We start from the raw sequence: 20,741 nt of genomic DNA on the forward strand, positions 1-20,741 counted from the left end.
AGGTTTATTTTACCGATTTCAGCTAATATCTTGAAAACTATGATAGATAGAATGAGAATTTCAGTTGCAGAAACAATTTTTATTATAAGGCCTACAAAAGTCTCCAAGGATCAAAGTTGTCATACAAATCCATGTGAGAGTTATTCCCCTTGAGAGGCCAAATAGTATGTTTTTAGCTGTTTTCAGCCAATATCTTGATAACTATAATAGATAGAATGAAACTTTCAGTTGATCCTTATATTTTCTGCCAAAGTCTTCATGCAGTCAGAATTGTTGGACAACTCCTTGTTAGAGTTATTGCCCTTGAAAGGCAAAAAAAAAAAAAATAACCAGGTGAGTGATTCAGGCTTCTGGGAGCCTCTTGTTTTAGGTGTATCAATTTTTTTTATTTACAGAATTCGCATGATTCTAACAAAGACTTCTACTTATCTCATTAGGAGTGGCATTCTGTATTCTCTCCTTTTGTTTTGACATCAGTTTTTGTTAAAGTAATGTTTGGTAAACTGTTAGTTTTATTACTTTTGTAGAAGTAATGGCACCTGATTTTATGATTTGTTTATCAAAGACGAAGCTATTTGTACTCAAATAACATGTGATTTTGTTGATAATACACCAGTATCTTTGTAAATTGCTGATTTCTGGGTCAACAGGAATATACGAGGCTTCCTATAACATACACCGTGCATCTGTTTTTAATGTTTAAACAATCACTTCCTAATGGCATACATCATTTCATAAATATGTCACTTCCAAATGAACAATTTAGAGCCATGTGTGTTTCAGAGCATCTACATATATAGGACATCCATGACACTCTGTCTATAATAATAACTAAAATATTTAGTGACACGTTTTTATTTATACATTGAATTTTTTGTTAATTTTACAGTAACCGTCCTGAGAAAAGATCTAACCCCCACAGAACCAGGTGAACTGGGTCAAATAGCTGTGAAGTAAGTACATTATTGAACTATCAGATGTTCCTACTGCCTGATAATTTCTCATCTCAGGCTACTGACTGATACTAAAAATTATTGGCATACCTATAAACATCCACTGATATTGCCGATAAGCAGAACAATGTCAGTTTTGAACATCTCCACACGTTATTCTGTATGTATTAGTGGGGCTTAGTTATTTGCTATACTGCCTCTGTGTGATGGCTACTGTACCATTTCTTCCCTTTTCATGTTTGACCAAAATGGTTGAGTTCAGGTATTATAAGCACAACGTAATGCGAAACTTCTTTTTCTTGCATGTTTACTTGTTTATTGTTTTAAACTGGACAATAATTTCTATAAGCTTGATGTGTATACTTTAAAAAAGTTTTATTATTATGATTAAAGACCTCCAGGAAGTTTATATGGAAATAAGCATATCTACATTTTGCTGGTACTCTGTGGTAGGTTATTTTGGTAGATATAAAATTAAGTGATTTTTAAGGCCAGGGGTATAGGAAAAATTGTGGTGTGTTTATAATTTGCTTAGACTTAAACCCAAAGTTTGCTGAATTTGTTTTTGATTTTGCATATTGACTGCTACATATACAATGTGCCAAAATTAGCAACTTTACCCTCTTTATTGTTTAAAAAATTAATTTGAGATAAATACTGTAATCTGATTGGTTAAAATAATTTTGTTATATCTCAATGGATAAAAAAAAATATTGACATGCCCCTATTCAGTTAAGGTCAGAGCTACTTTTCTCATGTTTAAAGATAGATATGTTTTAAAGTTAGTTTATAGGAATTGGCTATGATAAAAATTTTGTCTTTTGAAAAATAACAGAAATTTTCCATGTGCATATTTTGTTTATTGTATTGCAAGCAATAAACAATATGCACATGGAAATTAATGTCATTTTTCAATAAACAAAATTTTTATCATAGACAATTCTTAAAAAATTTTTTTTTTTTTTTTTAAATGTTCAATCTGTTATTGCAGGCTAGTGAACTGATGCCCAGCTGGGGGACATTGGAACACTGTTCCTTTATTACATGTATTATTGGATGGCTTTAAAATGATTTTAAAATTACCTTAGAAAGCAACAAAATTTTGCACAAAATGAAAGAGTTATCTCTCCTTTTCAATGAATTTTAGTGCTTTTTATTTAATTTATTTCTTTTTAACCATTACATGACTTTGTTCACAAATTGTAGATTACCATTGCCTCCTGGTGCCTTTACCACATTATGGGAGAGTGAAGATAGGTTCAGAAACACTTACTTCCAATCAATACCAGTAAGTGTGCTGGAAGTAAATCAAGTTGTTTGAATTATAAAGTGGTAATGAGTAAAATGGATGAAAATTAAAATTTTATATATTTTAAACAACACAGTATCTATGGAAGACCCAGGCATTGCTTGACATGTGCCAAATTTTGTTTTTAATTAAAGTTCTTGCATATGAGTAATGGGCTGATCCAGGGGGTGCAAGGGGGGGTTGGCTCCCCTCTTTTTTATTGGGAAATTTGTTATTTTGATGTGTAAAATTGAAAAAAAAAGACAAACAAATGACATAGCAACCCCCCTTGTTTCTGAAGAACCCATGCTTGCACCCCTCTTTGTTCAAAGTGTCTGGATCCACCCCTGCTTTAGAGATGATAAACTTGTGTTTTCTAATAAATGGATTATTGGTTTGTGATTTACTGCAATAGTAAGAATGAAATAATTTTCATAGAAAGAATTGGACAGAAACTTTAAAATAAAACTCTTTGATATGGTCATAATTGAGTTGATTTGTTAGGAGACTTTGAACATATATTTTGAGTCATCCACTTTTGATACCAAAAAATCCCTGTTCCCTTTGGCATTTCTATAAATGAGTTTAACATTACATTAAAACAAAAAAAATGCTGGGATGAAATTTACCCTGTACTGCCCATATAGTATCTGCCTGTTTTCTACAAATTGGGCATTCTCTGAAACCTTTAGCTTACTACCAGTATGAATATTCTTCTGACTCAATTTAATAAGAATCAGGTTTGTGTGTCTGGCAGGATAATTTCAAATTTTTATTTCACATTTCTTGTTTTTTTTTGTTTTTTTTTCTGTTTTGTTTTGTTTTGTTTATGTTTTCTGTTCATTTCAATACTTTTAGATTTCTTTCCCCACATATATTTCAGGCAAAGAAATTCATCATATTTTGTGAATGCATTCATTATAACATGCTTTATCATCTGTAAAAATATATGAAGTTGTTTTTAGGATATGGACATAGTTTTCTTGGTGTAGAATGTCTAAAAAACAACCAAAACACCTCCCAGTGGTTTATATTAAATGTCACCATTGTAATGTCATTATAATGACCTAAAGCCACATGTATGTGTATATTTTACTATACTTTTAACAGTTTTATGTTATTACACCAAAGTTGATATTTTTTGGTGGTATTCATAGCCTATGGCTCCTACAGGGATGGTTCCAGAAAATTTGAAAAGAGGGGAACTTCCAGGCTTTCTATTTACGAATTTTTGCTAAAATTTTGCCAAAAATTAAGCAAATTTTCCGTTGACTTTGGGAACCCCCTGGCTCCATTCCTGCCTCTCACCTTTGTGCTAGTATTGATATGTTAAGTTACATGCTTTGTTTTATGTAAGGGATATTATGACACTATGGATGCAGGGTTCAGAGATGAGGAAGGATACATCAGTGTCATGGCTAGAACAGATGATGTCATCAATGTTGCTGGACACAGACTTTCAACTGGTCAGCTAGAGGAGGTAGTTATAGTATACAGGGATACAATATGGTGGATAGCTCTGTGTGTAACTGTCAGCTCTGCTACTCTGCAACTCCCTATGTACTGAAAGATTTGGTTTGATTTTTTTTTTAAATACAGTATATGTGCATTGTTACTTAAACTGATTTTCAAAAGTGTGTTGTTTTTTATTTTTCTAATTGACAAGCAAGAAAATACCACACAAACAAGTTGTGGCTAATTAGTCTATGCATTGTGATATACAATTTTAAGAGAGTGTTAGTCACAAAATTTAATATCTTTGAATTCAAATTGTTCTCTTAAATACATGAAAATAAGGGACTGCAAAAACAAATTGTTCTACGAGTTAATTTTTTTTAGGGCTGTTTAAGATGTATATGGGGAAAGGGGTTGGGAGGCACTTTTATTTTCTTCCTGACCAACCACTAATTAAAATTGATGTTTTTTCCTTTTGTTGAATACCGCAATTGCCCCTATACCCGCCACCTATAATATTTATTCATAAGAAGTGCCTATGGAACTCCTCCCCCCAACACACACTCATACACAGAATTAATTCTGGAACGGCCCTTATAAGATATACAAAGTTTTATTGATCTGAGGAATTTTTTGCACTGATAATATTTTCTTGTTTTAATTTAATGAGCAAAATGTTGATAGCTACCAATACATGAATCAAATATTATTGAAAAGCTTTAACACAATTTTCTACATCTGTATTCATGACCTTGATTTTCTTCAGGCCATGTTGGAGAGTGAATATTTAGCAGAAGCTGCATGTGTTGGTATACCTGATGAGTTAAAAGGAGAGGTTCCTTTAGGACTTTGTGTATTAAAGCATGGTAATAAGACCAAAAATTATATGTCTGTTCCTTGCTACCCTATAGTTACGTACCCTGAATATGTTATTGCCAGTTTTGCTCACTCAGCACTATTAAGGTCAAGATTGTTACTTCTTGAACACAATGGAAAATGTTTCGAAAATAAAATAGTTTCCCTGTCTACTTACCCTATTTTTTTCTTGCTGGTAGCAGGAAACAAGACTTATTTCTTTTTGCCTAAAACTGTTTTAACAATATGATGTCAGCTATATGTGGTCATAAATTAATTTGTGTGTGTCTGTCAGTCTGTCCCGCAAATATTTCTAGAGGATAGATAATTTTTTAACTTTGCATGGTTGTTGAGTACCATAAAATACAGTTTCAAGTTTGGCGATCTATTCTTTTTTTATAACATAATTATACAGTATACACAACAGCACAAAAATCACGGCTCCCACTGGATGGATTGATTTAAAATTTGAGTGTGTGGCTTTATTTAGATGGGGTATACCTAGTAATCAATTTCGGTTGCTGTCCAATATCAAATTTATTTTTGAGTGGGGGTATACCTAGCATGACAACACATGCAACTTCATGCCATTTTTCTGTTTTAGGTGTTTCAGTAGGTAATGAAGAAGTATTCAATAATGTTAGAAGTGAAGTAAGAAAGAATGTTGGACCAGTGGCAAGCTTTCATCATATGGTTGTGGTGCCAAAACTTCCAAAAACAAGATCAGGGAAAATTGCTAGGAACACCATTGCTGCAATGGCTGCTGGGAAGGAATATAAGGTATGATACATGGTTTTTCATAGATAATGGAATAAGCTTTAAGGATAATGATGTATGTAGGATATTATAGTAGGTTTCTTTGTCTGTCTGTCTGTCTGTCTGTCTAAATGTTAGTCTTACGATCATTTCACATGTGTTTTCTTGGGTCTTTAATGCACATTTTTTTCAGGACATACACATGTATATCTCTAATGCCTCTAAATGTCTCAATGGTAGCTAGCTGGTCATGCATACTTAAGGGTAAGTTTTATCTCAGAATATGACTAGAGAATTTGAAGTCACTATATCTGCCAAAGAAACAAACCTCTTTGACAGTGATTTCACTAATTTTTTGAATAGAAGGAAAATTTTTAGGAAAAGGTGTAAAAATAAAAAAAAAAACCAAAGGAAATCTGAATCAGAACTGAGATAATGGCAAATGCTGGTAATTTTACTGGCTTCCGGCTCTTAATGAGAACACTGTGACACATCAAAGTTGTACACATTTAAGGAGGTAGACCTAGGGTAAGGGACATCACTCTTTAAATCAGTGATATGTTTATATCATATTCAATTTCACCAAAGCCTCGCAAGCTTTTGTTAGAAGCAGAATAAAATCCATCAAAGTTCCTTAGATGATTACAGAAGACAGATGTGAAATGCTGCATACAAATGTTCCAATGGTTTTTAAGGGTTGTGTCCCTTACCCTAGGTCTACCTCCTTAAAGTGTAATTTTTTCAGAATGGCCTGAAAAGGTATATTCCATAACATCAAAAATCTTAACAGAATAATGACATTTAAAGTTAGTTTTCTACATTTAGTATGTAAGCGGCACTATATTTGAATGATGAAAATTGAAATAATAATTTTCTGGCTTGTGCTTGTGTGCTTGTAAAGAGTTATTATGCTTGAAACTGAAAAATATATAATTGTGCTGCTTTAGTATACAAAACTACTTGTAAGTAGATTAGTTTAATTGAAAATTGCTTTAAATGTGTTTATTCATGATCTTATTTACAATTATGATTATATATTCCGTGACGCCTGTCTAAATTGATCGTCTTTTGGACAACAGGAATAGACATATTTACAATGGTGGATACTATTGTGCAAAATAACACATTTTCTTGCTGTTTTCATACTGATTTCTTCTTCAAATTAAAGATTAATTACATCACAGTGTATAATTACATTGTTTGTCTGATGTCAAAAGGTTATTCGTAGACAAATCTGGGTTCATTCAGAGCAAAATAAAGTGTGAATTTGTGTAATGTTTGGATTAAAGTAGTAGACCTAGGGGAAGGAACACAACTCTTACAAATCGTTGGAATGATTGTATTCAGCATTTTATATCGATCTCATGTAAGCATGAATGTAAATTGGACTGATCTAATTCTGCTTCAAATGAAAGCTTGATAGGCTTTAGTGAAATTGAAAATGTTAAAAACATATCACTGATTTCAGGTCTACCTCCTTTAGGAGGTGTTTAGTTTATTCAGGTTCAAAATGTATTGAAATCAGTATGAAGGGACCGTTGAAATCTGATGTTAATTTCATAAAAAGTTTAAAGAAGAAAGTTGATTGTAAATATTGACATTACAATAGAACATAGACTTTTACACTTACGGCTTTTTGTGAAAAGGTCTGCTGGATTGGTCAGATTGTTGGTTTATTCGGGGTTTAGTTTTACTGTACCACAATTTTTATCAGATTCCAGTTACAATAGAGGACGCTAGTGTCTATCCAGCTATCCAAACAGCTTTGAAGACAATTGGCTATCCTAAAAGTTGGTAAAATTTTCTGATGAATGTGTACTAACATAAGCATGATTACTGGAAACATATTAATTTTCACCGTTTTCAACTTTTGTGGATTCTGTCAAGTAAATATATTCATAGGTATCAATTTGTGTGGTTTCAAAAAGTGATTAGTGTTTTATTATGCTAAAAATCAATCTTGTGTGTACTATTTTTTGCACTTTTCTATCCAAAGCAAAAATAGCGAAAATTAATATGTTTACAGTAATTTGGTGTTACGTTTTGCACTGTTTATATTTACTTACTTTACAGTCATTAATTAACAATAAATGCAGAAATTATTGTGGGCATATACAATCATTTCCACTGTAAAGTTTCATGTGAGCATGGAAAAGTTGAGATGAGAGAGCAGGGAAAATATTTGAATATTTTTTTTTTTTTTTGAAAGTTTATATTGATTTAAAGGTACATTACAACTTAACTATTTTGTCTGTAAATTTTCTTAATTTTTCTCAAAGATGGCCTTGAATAAGCATACCTCAGAATTTGGATTTAAAAAACGTTGGTCACCAAAGATGATTTCAAGGTTGTCTTAATGTTGGCAATTTTTGATAAGATTTTGTATAGGTTATGTTGGAAATCCATTATTTTTGTAAACTATTTTAAATTAAGATTTTTTTTTTTTTTTAATTTTTATTTATTTATTTTTTTTTATTTTATTTGTTGAAGAACATTTACACTGGATGATATTTGAATATCAAAATGAATCTTGTTCTTCAGACTGCATGCCTGTTCTTTTGTATAATATTCAAAAACACTTTCAATGGTTTGAAAATATATCTCCTTTTATTTCTCCTTATTATATTTTTCACTTCAAAAATAGTACACTATTTACATGTAATTATAAAATCATAATTATGATTTATTTTTTATTGTGTTTCAAATATTAAATCGTAATAATCATTATACTGAAAGTTACAAAAGGGTATTTCAGAAACAATCATCACAGTAATTTCTGCAAAATGCCATACATACATGTATGTATTAAGTAGCAGTCTTCATAAAAATCAGACAGTAGGTGATTCATGCTTACCAACAACCCACCAAATTTACTTTAATTTCTTATTCAGAACAGTTTACAGTCCACATAGCTAGTCTTAGTTTTTCATGTGGGAGTTGCACTTTTGAGAGAAAATTTACATAGATTGTACATGAAATTTGCACTTTGCTGGAGTTGTTGTTCTTGATTCTGTTTGATTTGGTTGATTTTAGTGGGAGATATATGATTTCCTCAAAAGTACAGATCTAAGTGCAGAAATGACTACTTTTAGATAAAATTACAGTATATGTAGACAAAAATAGCATCATTCATTCAGTGGGTTTTTCTTCACCATGAATCACCTCTACCACAGGCTATGTCTGAATTTTGCATGGGATTTTTCATGGTTCAATTAAGATAGGTTTTAGATTCTTTGGGTTCAATTTAGACAGGTTTCAGATATTTCAGGTTCAATTGAGACAGGTTTTTAGATTTTTTGGGGTCATTTTAGACAGGTTTTGGGATTTTTCAGGGTTCAATTTAGACTGTTTTTACTATGTTTTCGTTTTTTGGACTTGTAAAACATGGACAGAGGGGAGACAACCATATCATGTGCTTTATCACAGTTGTATTGTGTTTGGTTGTGGTTTTTGTTTTGTTTTTGTTTTTTTTTTGTGCATACATTTAGGGAAACATGAAATAATGTTAGTATTTATTTACTAACAGTTATATTTAAACACCTTGTGCAATTTTCTGGCTGCTTGTTCATTTTTGTAATGTTATTTTTTATCTTTTTTTTAAGAGGAGGGGGGCCAGCTTTGTTTTATCAAGTACCTGTATTTAAGAAAACTACTTTATTTTGATTTTATATTTTAGAATTAACTGGGATTTGAGTTTAAAATTGTAATTTTTTATATAATAAGCCATTTCAAATACAATCTTGTGAATTAATGTATAACAGGTATCGTTTAATTGTGTTGCTTTTACCATGTAAATAACTTATGCATTGAATTAGTTAAATACAAATTCCTGAGATTGGTTTAGGTAGGTCAAATACAGCAAGAAGTTCCAATCTTTATCTTGTCATGTCTATTTTACATTCCCTTGTGTATCCTTCTTCTTATTTTCTGTTTTATTACGCAATCATAATATGTGTATATTTTCATTTGTTAGAATTTTATTTTTTCATTGTTGAATGAAGGCAAAACATGAATCAGAAGAATTCTTGAAGTTTCATGTGATAAGATGAACTTTTACAGCCACTGTGATACATCATAGATGAAAGTTAAGAAAGTATAAACAAAAACAACACTTTAAATTAAAATACATTGTGTTTGATATGTTTGTATAGGAGTATTTCCCCTTCTGCACCTGTGATTAAAATAAATGTGACTTTTAAACCACCAGCCTTGGGAGTAATTTTTTGTTAGAGGTTTGAATTTTATAAAGTTTTCTATAATTACCATGGTAATAACCACTTCTCATTTAGCATATTCTTGATTTGAACTATTTCTTTACTCTCTAATGTAAAATAAACATTTTTACATGCTCACTAAGGCTTGCATGTTGAAAAATCTTAATTTTACCATCAGGAGTGGAGAAGTGGTTTCAACTACTCGTTTCCTGAAGGAGAATCTTTATGTAATCAATTGTTATTGTTTTCATCTTTTACAGATACCTCCATCTATTGAAGATCCAACTGTATTTGAAGCAATATCCAAAGCTCTTAAAATGATAGGGATGGCATGTGCTGCAAAGTTTGGAAAAACTGTAAAATAGAAGGATTGAAGAGCACCTAACGATGTACATGTTAGTTCATTTGTTAGTTTTCTTCTTTGCAAATTGCCACGACAACTCAACTATCAGAGCTATGCTCATTTTTTTTTTTTTTCAATATAATTCAGGGTTGAATGATCTCTTGTATTGTAACTTGGATTTGAACATGACATTTTTGGAGCATATTTAAGCTAATTATTGGGTTAATGTTTTGGTTTCATTCTTTCATTCATCAAGATGCCGCAAAAATTTATAGGACGACTTTTCACATAATATTCCTAAGGGTAATACTGTTGATGTATCATGATCTTAAAAGTGTCCCAAGGCCATTCAAAGTAAACTTCTTGGATTCTAGACCATTTTGATGAAAGGGAAGGAGACATTTTTTTTTCTATCTTACCACCTCAAAAAGTGAAGGTTATTTTACATTGTTTATTGCCAGAAAAAGAAATGATAAAAGTGCCTTTTTTGTTGCTTTGTTTTAAGATGCACCATCAAAATAGTAGAGGAAGGGCATGATAACCAAGAAGTCATTTTTAGTTTGCCTTATTTAATGTCACTCAACAAAACAAAAAGCACATACCACCTCGAGAAAATGAATGGTTTGTGCCTAATGAGTCATCAGACCAAGGTTTCTGATCTGTACATGTTATTACATATATGGTCTTCCATTGTAAATTTATTGATAATTGATTTTGTATTTATAAATAAATGATACACAAATTTTGTAATTTATGTTTACAGATTCAGGTGTTGCAGTCTTTAATTTTTATAATATGAAATAATTTTATGTTCTTATTTTAGAATTACGATTTTTTCGTTTTATTTTTATGATTGATTTAGAATATACTAATGATGAAAATATACTCAAGTGCCTTACACTAATTTCTTGTTTGTAAGATTTGTGTTAACTTTGATTGCAGTCTGATTATTTAATTTTGTGATTGGCAGATTGATATTTAAGTAGCACTCCACCTAAGGATCATGCAAAATGTGATTCATGGGTAAAAAGCCTACATATTTTTATTTTTGATATTTTGTTTGAAATGTCGTGGTTAACAATAAATAAACATGTGGTTTTTCATATAACCCGTGGAGATAAAAATTATATAGAATGCACTGTAGATTTCAAAATTAAGGGAGATAACTCTGTAAATGACACTCAAATACAATAGAATCTACTGTACATGTATTTTCAATGTTGATTATCTCCTAAGAGCAGGCAGATTTGAATGAATAATTACACATTTCATAGTATAGACCCATAAAACAACTTAATTACAAAAATGAAAATATGTAGCCTTTTTTGGGGTGTATCACATTTTTTAGATTTTGCATGATTCTTACAAAGACAGCTACTTAATTTGTGACATTTTGGCTGGAGACAGTTTCAAGAGTGAAAGTTTGGTATTTATTTTACATGGTTATTACAGAAATATTGTTACTGAAGGAACATTTACTTGATCACTGCTAGCTGTATAAAAATGTGATAAATAAGGTTGTTCAAATGATTTGTTTTATTTGGCATGGACTCTAGTCATATGGATTTATTGTGTAGGTGTATCTTTAAGTACCAGTCCATTTAAAATTTAGACACTGTCTATGGTAAGGTGATTCATGCTGTAGAAAAACCCACGGAACAAACAATGCTTTGTTGGTCTACATATGCTATAGATATGTAACAATAGTTATTTCTGTATTTAGAATTGTACTTTTGAGAAAATTGCACTTCAATCTTCCACTAAAATCAACTAAATCAAACCAAATCAAGAACGATAACTCTTGGAAAGTGCCAATTTCGTGTACAGTGTACATAAATTTTATATCAAAAGCACAACAACCAAATAAAAAAAAGACTAGTTATATTGTCTATAGCTATTTCTGAACAAGAAATGTAAGTGAATTTGGTGGGTTTTTGACATGCATGAATCACCTCCTGTTTTATTTTTTAGAGAGACTGATACTTAAATTGTTAAAAAAATATGAAAAAGGGGAATAATCTGGAAGAATCAGTTGAGGACTATTACAGAATTAATTATGAGGAGGAGGAGGGTACCTCTATTAAAATTTTATGGATGGTTGTTATTTTAGATAATTATCCTTTACAATGAAAGAAAATAATCAATGAAAATTGTATGCATAGTGGGGTCAAGTAAAAAGACCCCCCTTCCACATACATTTATTTCTGGAATATCCCTAATTGGAAATGCTAAAGCTGGCATAAATAGGATATATTGTACAGTTCGTCGGAAGATATGGTAAGATATAATTTGGGTTATCTAAAATTCAGACGGCTTCCTTTTTAGAATATATTATTAATGATCTGTATGCCTCATCTCGATAAATATTTGTAGTTTCTGGCTTTTCATTGTATGTTTTTTTTTTGTCTTTTTGGATGATTATTAACACTGTTCCATACAAATGACTTTAATTTTCTACTTTTTTTTATAATTTGTTAATTTATTATCAACTCACAAAATGCAGGACATTTAATCATTTGACCTGAGGTTTTAATTTCTGTGCAAAATGTTTATATTATATGTGATGTGATTATTGTATTTTATACATTTGTATGTAAATTATAATATTCAGAACTCTTGTAGAAATAAATATTATATCTTTGCACTTAACTTTACATTTTTAAACAATATATCATCTTTTGTGATAATATTTCTGGAAATTTTTGAATACCCTTTTGTATTTATTTTTATTTATTTATTTATTTATTTATTTATTTATTTTTTTTTTTTTTTTTTAGGGGGGGGGCTGTTTCATATTTCAATGATAAATAGTATTTGTGTTATGCATAGACATGTATGTACTGTCTTTGAGACGTTTACATTTCCCCACGTATGATACCAGAACATACCTGAACATACACTCCTTGAGACGTTCACGCATGATACCTAAACACACACAAAATGCTCACCAAGCTTAGATAAAACGAATGCTTCTATCATGTGTTTAAATGCAGGATAAACTAATGCTTATAGCATCAATTTCAATGCACAATAGAAGAACAATGAAAAATATTAATGCAGAAAGAAATATAATTTTTTTAAAGAAATAATACGATACAAAAAAAGTAAAAGTAAAAATATAAAAAGTGATAGCTGCAAAAAGCAAATAATGAATTCACAAAAATAAATAACTCCTTCTATTGCACATTTAAAGGAACACTCGTATCGTGTGTTTAAATGAACGCTCCAATTACATGTTAAATTATGCAGGAATGCTAAAATGGGAAACCTTAACATTTAAAGGAAAGTACTTCAGGTCTGTGGTTATAGAAGACAGCGGTACACTCTTTCATATTCCAATAATTATAGTCCCATATTGTTAAAAAGAAAAGTTGGGACCAGTGAAAAAAAAAGAAATTCACAATCAGGGACTTCATGATAAGGAAAGCCCTGTCACAAGTAACAATGAGATCATTTTGGAGGTATACCACAATTCTTATGTTACAGATATGTATTTAAAATAGGTACATGTAGCTGGTTTAAGTCAATAAAAAAAGGCGGATATGTGAGAAACAATAAATGCACCAACGTATAATCTAAATACAAAATAGTAAATACTTTCAGAGACCACCAAAAGCAGTGGAAGATCCCAGGGCCCACCTCACCACACCCTAGCCGAACCCAATTTATTTTAAAGGTGATTGTTTTCAATGAGTTAATTAACAAATAAAATTTTAAAAAATAAAAATTTAAATTTTTTATCGTAATAATTGATTTAATTGCTTCAGCCTTGAGGTGTCAAATTGACAATTTAAGGATCAATGAGTTTAACCTGGTATTTAGTTGTCAAAGAAAACTCTGATTGAAAATAATTTCATTCCATCCAAGAAATAAATGTTAATGTTCCTATGTATGGGACCCAAAGGAACATCTCAGTGTACTTGCAATTGGTGAGAAAAAGATGATTACTCAAATATTAACTTCCTTAAATTGCTGCATTTGCGGTTGCTGTTTCTTATTCTGATCATAAGATATAATTATATAAACAGTGACAGATAACTTGAAAAAATATATGTGGCAATATAGAAAAGAAAATAAAGCATTACAAAAAAAAATAAGAGAAAAGAGGAACTCGATTGTCTAAGTGTGATAATACTGGCGATGACATCATGTATCACTTTATCAAACAATGCAGAAGTAAACAAATGGTGAAGTCATGTCTTCTGTAGTTAAATATTTTATATTCAAAACTTGCCTTAGCAATGACTCTCATTCAGCATGTTGACACCAAGCACGCTATTAGTTGGAACCCGACTTATCTAAAAATTCGATGGTGAAAATATCAGGCGAATTGATATAAACGTCGAAAATCACCTGGGACCACCCCGAAATGTCTTTCTGGATCCGCCACTGAAAAGGTCTTCAACAAGTATACACCTTTAAACAAACTCTAATACGCCCGGACGACAAAAGTAATAAAATTGGCGGTGACAAAACAATTACATTTTTTTTTAAATCACACTATTTAAACAATGTTAAAAGAATCGGCAATAATTTGTAAATCCTATCTTTTTCTGTAAAGTAAATTTTTTATCATTGTGAACAAAATGAAATAGCAATACGCACGGGTACATACAAGAAATCCCAGGACTAAAACATACCGAAAATAAAATATGTAAGAAAGACCAATTGTCCAACACAAAAGAATTAAAATTAAAAAAATTACAACACGAATCTAAGGTTAATCAGCTGATACAGTAAAGTTGTACTGGTATGAAATTGCAGTTTTAAGATTAGAGATTGAAAGTTTTCATGAACTCGTATATTGTTATGGTGTATTTATTTTCACCATGAGAACCGATTTGTTCATTGTGTCGTAGTTACACTATCCTTTACCGACTTCCACGAATCTGACTTTTTATGAACAAATCGGCAGGTGTTCGGCAGGTGTTTCTAAAGAAAGCGGAGGCTTCTTATAAATACCCTATCTACACACCTGGTCCATGCTCTCAGTTTCAGTTGAGGACGAGTTGTTCATTTACTTTTGTTTCTTTGTCGTGTTACTTTGATTGTTTCAGGTTTTTTGTTGTGTGTGCCTGTTTTCCCTGTCTAATCTGTATCCCTGCATTGCATTCTTTTGATTTCCACTAGAATCTTGGTTCCCTTGATTGCCTTTCAGCATCTTTAACATAAGGGTTTTATCTAACCATACTGATCAAATTAGTCTTTATTTTTGAAATAGTAAATGTCATAAAATGAAAATGATTTCCTGAAATATTCTTGTATTATTTTAAGACAGAAAACGTATCAGTTGATTAAGGACTGTTTTTTCTTATAATTATTTAGAATTGTTCACATTGTGGCTCTTTAATTAGGTAGAAAATGGCGATTACTGAATTTATTTTTAGGTATTGATTTTACAACAAGACATTGTAGTTTATTATATTGTTCTACAGAAAATAAAAATATAAATATGGACGAAAAGACACATAATAAAGGACGGAAAATTGTGAACTTATAACTTCACTACACCCTGCAAGATTGTCTTCATTCCGTTAGCGGCAACTCCTTGAACTGTTATATAGCAGGTTTTAAATTTTACAGATTTTATTTTCGGTGGTATGGTGAATTATAAGAAGGTATTCTTCGTTTCTTGCCACTGAATAATATCTGCACCGCCCAAAGTAGTTCCAGCAGATACTTCGTAATATATTGGTTCTGTTGTCTGGAAATTGTCAGCCCATGATGTTGTAATAGTTCGATTATCTTTAGTAAAATCTAAGTGCGAATCTGCAATATAATGTAAATATATTTTATGCTTAATATTTATGAGATTTTTTAATTTCACCAGAGCCTATTCAAGCTTTCATTTGAAACAAAATGAAATCAGTCCAAGTTACTTTGATGCTTACTGTACAGATCACTAACACCCTATTGCACCTATTGTACGCAGATCAGTAACTTCGGTTCCTCTTTAAAGGGGGTTTTAATAAAGAGATAAGGTAAGGCTTATATGACATTGATGAAAATGCTGAATACAAACGTTTCACAGATTTGTAAGAGTTGTGTCCCTTACCATAGGTCCGAATCCTTAAAACAAGTTAAACGTGTGTTTGCAAGTCCTGGCTATCCAGTTGGTCACAACATATCTTGTAAGTAACTTGATACACAGAAGGACTACAGTAATTACTAATGACGTGATTTTAGTATCATCATTTAACGAGTAAATCATTAAAGAAAGTTGTTTATAATTACTCAATTATTATAAGTAAAATTCAGTTAAACTATCAGCTCCTTTTCAATTCAGATATTACGTATCAAATAGTAGGTACTATGCTTGGCTGGCACATTCATACGAGGAAAGGTTTATTTTACTGCCATCTTATTTCTTTCATTTTGGATACCTACCTCGAAGGTGTGGAAAATTCGACGAAATTAACACCACAGCTTTGACGGGTTGACTTCTAAGATACATTTTATTGATAGCTTTCACACTAGCAGTATGTTTTCCATCATTTAATTCAAGACCTTGTAGAGTACAGTAAGAAATTTCCTGATCTTCTGCCGTTATTAGTTTCGTAAAAGCAGTTGTTTTGTCAAATCTTTGAAGTGACAACTAAAAATACATATGAAGAAGAATGTTGAGCTAATAAATGTTTGGATACTCCATTTTTACTGCAGGGATGCATATTTTTAATTTCAATTCATTTAAAAAACGATAAGGACATTATTGTTTAAATGTGAAATGAAGGCTTAGTTGTAATGTTCATGACCTAAGGTAATTGAGTCCGGAGTGCTTTTCATTCCCACTCAAATTCAGTTAAAGTGCGCCAAAGCCAATTTTCGTAGTCACAAGCTATATTCAAAGACAAAAAGCTATTTCCTGATATAGTTTTGGGTTCAATTTACTATCAAGGTTATGCCAGATTGTAAAAACATACTTTACGGGGCATTGATCGGGTTCACTGAACAAAAAAAAGATAAATGTCTAAGACTCAATCGACAAAAACTCTATGTCACAAATTAAGGTTCCCCTATAAAAATACATGGACTAATATAAAATACTCCAAATGAAGAACGCCTAATCAGTTTCTAGTGAATAAAAATGGCTAAAAAAACACAATTTTAACAGTTATTTTTACATCGAAAACGATTTACATTTTTTTACCACAAAATAAGGATGTCCCATGAAACACAGTGAATTACGTTACACTTTTCCTTAAGCTGTATTGAAAATGTAACCGACACATATTGTAAGTCTATGAGAGGAAAAATACCATAAAATAATAAACAATAAGAAAATGAATGATTCACACGTAAAGGATAATGTTTTTATTGAAAAATTACATGATTTTTATCTTTTTTTCTAAATGTGCATTTAATTGTGAATTACGTCACGGTGTCTCTTGCATCTGTTAATGGTAGCACCAAACATTCCATATTCTTAATTATACACAAACCAATGTCAGTCATACATGATTTTCAGGTGCTACATATTTTTTTTTCAAATCCTTGGTAAAGTACAAGTCCATGAATTACGTTACTGAATTACGTTACGGTTATTTCTTTTAAAAGGATAATAACACTGTTCTCTGAACAAATTAACTATCAATCATTATCAGTGACATTGGCTATCATACAGGCATCTTTAGAAAGGAAGTTGTGACGCCGGAACAATTGTAAAGGCGTTCCTGATGTAAACATTCCCTCTAGTTGTTGGTGCCCTTAATTTGTGTTAAGTTCAATTTTTTAGATATTATTAATTTTCAGTTTAATTTAACTTATAAACGGAGAATAGATGTATTGGTAAGATGTTATGACAAAAGGATATTGCTGCGTATGATATATGAATCAAGCATTGGTATATATTACGGTGTAACGTAATTCATAACATTGTAACGTAATTCACCTGTTCATAAACTGTGTATTTTGATTATAGAATATGGTTTTACATGACAACTTGTCAGGAGAAACATTAAATTAATGTTAAACAAATAGAAAAATACCTTTCAAAAAACAAAAGCCATTCAAAAACGATTTAATCATTGCAATAACTTAAGTAAGCACAAAAACAATATGCAAGCTTCTTCGTGAACTGATATAGATAAATTATTTTTTTGGTTTTGTTTATTCAGATGACTTGAAAACAACGAACATATATTGAAAGAGTAATCAAGGGAACCAAGGTTATAGCGGTAATCAAAAGAATGCAATCCTGGGACAAAAACAAGACATGGAAAACAGACATACACCGGTAGGGTACGCGTCTTCTGCTTTGCTAGAAACACCCGCCGAGTTGCTCATAAAAAGTCAAGTCCGGGGTAGACGAACGAGGACCCGTTGAATAAATCAGTTTTCATGGTACAGATGGATGCATCATAACGATCCACGAGTTCATGATGACGAATAAAACTTCTGTAGTGATGACTTCAATCTTGTAGCAACACAACCCTGCTCTAAAAACCTAGTTGTTAGAGTTCGAGCGCGATACAAAAAGTCTGCGTAGTTTCGGTAAGCTCTGGCATAACGTATGAGTTGTGATTTGAACACTCCATACGCAGGTGCCGAAGCGGTGTTGCCACAGATGAAAGGAAAGTTAACAATTCTGAATGAAAAGTCATCACGTTCGTCATAACGTTTGGTCAATAGTTTTCCTTTACCATCGATTTCTAAGTGTAGGTCAAGATATGAGGCTGACTTTACATTGTCTGTAGTATCCTTTATCTCAAGTTCTTTTGGGTAGATGCGATGTATCAAATCCCCGAAATTAGGATTGTTCAAAGATAATACGTCATTTGTATAGCGGAAACTGCGGTTAAATGATCTAGCCAAACGATATTCTTTCTTTCGAATCAATTCAGCTATAAAGTCAGCCTCATAAGAGTGAAGGAATAGGTCAGCTAGTAAAGGAGCATAATTTGTTCCCATTGGAATGCCGACCGTTTGTTGAAAAACACGTCCACCACACTGGACAAATATGTTGTCGATTAAAAATTCCAGCATTTTGTAAACAACTTCCGCTGTATATTTGGAAGATGATTTGGAATAATTTCTTACAAAATATGAGGAATCTCCACCAAGAACTATATATTTGTATCTAGGTGTACCATTTTTTTTTTTTTTTTTTTTTTTTTTTTTTTTTGGAAAAAACAACGATGTTTAATGTTTTTAAGTCGGAATTATAACTGAGTATGGGGAATAGAAGTATACGGTGTTGAAAAATCATAGATTTTAATGCAATTATATTCAGATGATGATAGTCTTGAACTGATTGTCTCCAAAAGATCTTTCGAATTTTTCAGGATCCACATTGAATTAATACCACTACGGGAGTACGAAGTGTCATGGTAGGACTGCAGAACCTCTTTGACAGTTGTGAGTATAGAAGTGAAAAGTTTCAGAAGAGGTTTGGTGGTACATTTTGCAGATCCAGTTATGAAACGTTGTTTGTATGGACTCTTGTCGAGTTTAGGAATCCAGTACATAGACGGTAAATCACAATCATCGTCTTTGGTAGAGAGACAAAAGGAGAGTAGCACAGATTTATGGTTTTCCAGAATCTCTTCTTTGTAGAGTGTGGTAGCAGTATAGGTCTTATCACTGCTACTATTTTCTACGTCTACCTCTGATGATAAACATTGGATGTAAAACGTTTCACAGACAAAAACAATATTGTTTTGGGCTTTGTCTGCTGGTACGACAACATACTTGTCATGTATAGTAGGCAATGTTTTTGCTGCATCGGAGTCTTTGACAACCGATGTAGCCTTGGCACTCATTGACCTACTTACAACTTTACCTCACGGCCTTTAACCACTCTGACAGAGAATCAATGTCTTCTTGTTCTCGTTTTATCCATTTTCTTGCATATTCCTCGACGGCATCCATAAGAACTTACAAGTTATAATTCCAATTTATGGACCGTGGTTCACGGTACTTGGGACCTTCAGAAAGGATATTACGCAGAGATTCGTTTTCGATGATGGTTAAATCTTCCGTAACGACGTGACCAGAAGGACCATATTTGAATGGAGAGTTTTTGCAAGAACAGTCAGGTGGTTTAGCTTTGAAGTCCTCAATATCGAGGTTCTGCAATAGCCTTTTATAATTAAAAATTTTTGATGCAATTGGTGAAGTAAAGGAATATGAAATAATTAGTATGGATTTGTCTTTGAAATATGGGGGAATTTTGTTGGTAACGTTTTTGTGATGGAGGATGTTAGCCAAATTAAATGCATCTGTACCTTGACAAACGGTAGTGATCGTTTTTCTTCATCTTGACTTTTCACACAAACTGGGTTAAAGAGTGTGTGGAAACCAATATCCAACATGATGGCAACAAGTCTGTATAATGATGAGATGGGGTCAGAAACAGGAGTGTCAAGATATGTTTTGTAAAGGGAGTACAGTAGAGTGAGAGGTATAGATTAAAGTTTGGTTCTAATGTGATGAAGTCCAAGATGTTTTTGTATGAAAGGAAGGAGACCATCGATGGAGACATCATGTAACTTAGAGTGACGTAGAGTGGCGATGGCCATGACTCCTTTCCCGTCTAGGATTTTTGTCAAATAAATTCATCATATTTATGCTATTGTTATATTGGCTTGGAAGATTTCCTATACTTTTGAATTTGTCATTACATCCGTAAGATATTGCAGTACCTAGTCTGCGTATCCAGTACTCCTCTCTTTCCCTACGATAGTTTTTACTTAGAACGGGACTGTTTGTAGGATGGTAGATCAAGCATCCCTACAATAAAATATTTGTTAATGCACCTTTAAGCATATACCAACGACCAATTTCAATTTCTCAGCTATACAGATGAAGTATTATCTTCAAACAAACCTAATTTCGGGGATTTGAGACATCGCATCTACTCCAAAGAACTTGAGATAAAG

At 31.8% G+C, this 20,741-nt stretch overlaps 2 protein-coding genes across 5 annotated transcripts in view; one reads left to right on the top strand and one right to left on the bottom strand.

The window, feature by feature from the left end:
- Positions 1 to 12,506, top strand: part of LOC148610367 (acyl-CoA synthetase short-chain family member 3, mitochondrial-like) — a 28,258-nt gene extending 15,752 nt beyond the window's left edge. The window contains exons 12-18 of one of the 3 annotated variants that reach the window (XM_088542892.1): positions 890 to 953; positions 2,160 to 2,241; positions 3,599 to 3,721; positions 4,463 to 4,562; positions 5,156 to 5,331; positions 7,022 to 7,097; positions 9,782 to 12,506. In XM_088542892.1, the coding sequence (XP_088399018.1) occupies positions 890 to 953; positions 2,160 to 2,241; positions 3,599 to 3,721; positions 4,463 to 4,562; positions 5,156 to 5,331; positions 7,022 to 7,097; positions 9,782 to 9,798 (638 nt within the window). In that variant the 3' untranslated portion in view covers positions 9,799 to 12,506. Of the gene's footprint in view, positions 1 to 889; positions 954 to 2,159; positions 2,242 to 3,598; positions 3,722 to 4,462; positions 4,563 to 5,155; positions 5,332 to 7,021; positions 7,106 to 9,781 lie in introns of those variants that run through there. The other 2 variants (XM_088542891.1, XM_088542893.1) reach the window with 2 other exon arrangements.
- Positions 12,507 to 15,226: 2,720 nt separating this feature from the next.
- Positions 15,227 to 20,741, bottom strand: part of LOC148610368 (uncharacterized) — a 54,409-nt gene continuing 48,894 nt past the window's right edge. Inside the window, exons 51-52 of one of the 2 annotated variants that reach the window (XM_088542894.1) lie at positions 16,252 to 16,459; positions 15,227 to 15,633 (exon numbers count right to left, since the gene is read on the bottom strand). In XM_088542894.1, coding sequence (XP_088399020.1) covers positions 15,473 to 15,633; positions 16,252 to 16,459 — 369 coding nt within the window. In that variant the 3' untranslated portion in view covers positions 15,227 to 15,472. Of the gene's footprint in view, positions 15,634 to 16,251; positions 16,460 to 20,504; positions 20,593 to 20,741 lie in introns of those variants that run through there. The other variant, XM_088542895.1, reaches the window with a different exon arrangement.

The sequence above is a fragment of the Perna viridis genome, chromosome 8 (assembly GCF_037379345.1).
Source record: "Perna viridis isolate PV_CMFRI_1.1 ecotype Kerala chromosome 8, ASM3737934v1, whole genome shotgun sequence".
Classification (NCBI taxonomy): Eukaryota; Metazoa; Mollusca; class Bivalvia; order Mytilida; family Mytilidae; genus Perna; species Perna viridis.